General features: G+C 43.1%; 1 protein-coding gene across 1 annotated transcript; it reads left to right on the top strand.

Annotated features, from left to right (window-relative positions):
* The first annotated feature begins 587 nt into the window (after positions 1-587).
* Positions 588-1388, top strand: LOC137255317 (uncharacterized). The gene has a single exon (XM_067792768.1). The coding sequence runs from the start codon at positions 588-590 to the stop codon at positions 1386-1388; it is 801 nt and encodes a 266-aa protein (XP_067648869.1).
* Positions 1389-1663: the final 275 nt, after the last annotated feature.

The following is a 1663-nucleotide window of genomic DNA, read 5'->3' as shown; positions in this document are numbered from 1 at the left end:
ATTAGATTTACGTTTGCATTTTTGCAGAGAGCGTTTCCTGGGGTTTCCAAAGATGCACAGATATGACAAATTAAAAGGCTTCCAAAATACAGTGGCGCAAGCGACTCCCACCGGAGGCTGGGTGGAAGAAAATTCTTCCACCGAGACTTCAGTGGAAGAAAATCAGACAGCCTTAAATCACAGAAACCTTAATTTCTCTGCTATAAATTTGCCGAAAACCCCAAACAAACGAAGAATCATAGGTTACTGAAGATCAAGTTTAATCCGGGTCTTCATAGGTCTTCTGATACGTGTTTACTCCAATGAATGGTGCCATGCATATTATCATTGTCATATACACATCCACAGATGAAAAGCATCACGGCCTTGAAAGATCTGTTCAGCAAAACGTTGACAAGCAGGAATCATTTCCCTCCAGCCCACTTCACGATGCCTGCAGGAAAGGGGACGTAGGACTAGTTAAACGCCTATTAGGGAGTGGCTTTGACATCAACTCTAGAGACAAGCACGGAAAGACACCCCTCATGGTGGCAGCACAAAAGGGATATTGCAAAATATTTACGTTTCTTATCAGAAATGGGGCTAATATGTCAGAAGATGATAATGACTGTAAAAACGCTTTGCACTGGGCATGTAAGGGCGGACATGAGAGTATGTGGGAGTGTGTACTCAAACAATATGGGAAAAGTATCCGCAGAGTGAAAATACGTCTTCTAATAGATGCAGCATTTGGCGGAAAAAAGGATCTATGTGAGTTCCTTATCTGTATCGGAGCTAATGCGTCAGGCCATATTAAAGGCAACAGCGTCCTGCACTTTGCCGTGCTGGGCGGAGACATGAATGTGGTGAAGTATCTACTTTCACAAGACAATATTGATATCAACTGTTGGGGAGAAGCTGGAATGACACCCTTGATGACCAGTGCAATGCATGGAAGAAGAGAGTTGTTTGACTTCCTTGTGAGAATGGGAGCTAATGTGTCACTAGTGGATGACGGGGGAGATAATATACTCCATTATGCCTCCGCATATGATGAGAGTGAGATAGTTCGGTATATCATATCAGAACACATTGTGGACATTAATAGCCGAGGAGAAAATGGGACGACACCACTGATGACAGCAGCGTTTCATGGACACATAGCAGTATTGGATCTGCTTGTGAGAAATGGTGGTCGAACTGACATAGTTGATGACAATGGTCGCAACATCCTTCATTGGGCCTCTTCAGGTGGACATTTGAAGACAGTGAAACACATCCTGTCACAGAGGCTGGCCGACATTAACGCCAGGGACAATAATGGGGAAACGGCAGCCATGATAGCAAAGCGTGAACGAAAATCTAAGGTGTTTCAGTTTCTTGTTTCGAAGGGTTGTCTCGTGAAATAAGAGTACCTTGTGGGTTGATGTCAAGCACAATTATATGTTTTTGGGATCAGTAACAAAGTGTAAAAATCTACTCCTCTTTCGTGGATGTAACAAACATTGTAAATCAAGTGTAGTTTTACTCTTGGTCGTTTCTGTCGCCAAGGCTGAAGGACACGCAGCAGTTTACGACACGAGAGTAACAGACATTGATGATTTCATATCACTGTCAAGAACGACTTCAAAACCGTTCTTTCAATCATACGTGGCAGACTGCCTTTTGCTGTTGTTACGAAATT

This window comes from Haliotis asinina, chromosome 11 (assembly GCF_037392515.1).
Source record: "Haliotis asinina isolate JCU_RB_2024 chromosome 11, JCU_Hal_asi_v2, whole genome shotgun sequence".
In the NCBI taxonomy this organism is placed as follows: domain Eukaryota; kingdom Metazoa; phylum Mollusca; class Gastropoda; order Lepetellida; family Haliotidae; genus Haliotis; species Haliotis asinina.
Note: the sequence above shows the minus strand (reverse complement) of the source record. Positions and strands in the feature narration are given on the sequence as shown.

Excerpts from the sequence above, each read along its gene's own strand:
- LOC137255317 (XM_067792768.1), top strand. The coding sequence starts at position 588 with ATGTCAGAAGATGATAATGACTGTAAAAACGCTTTGCACTGGGCATGT.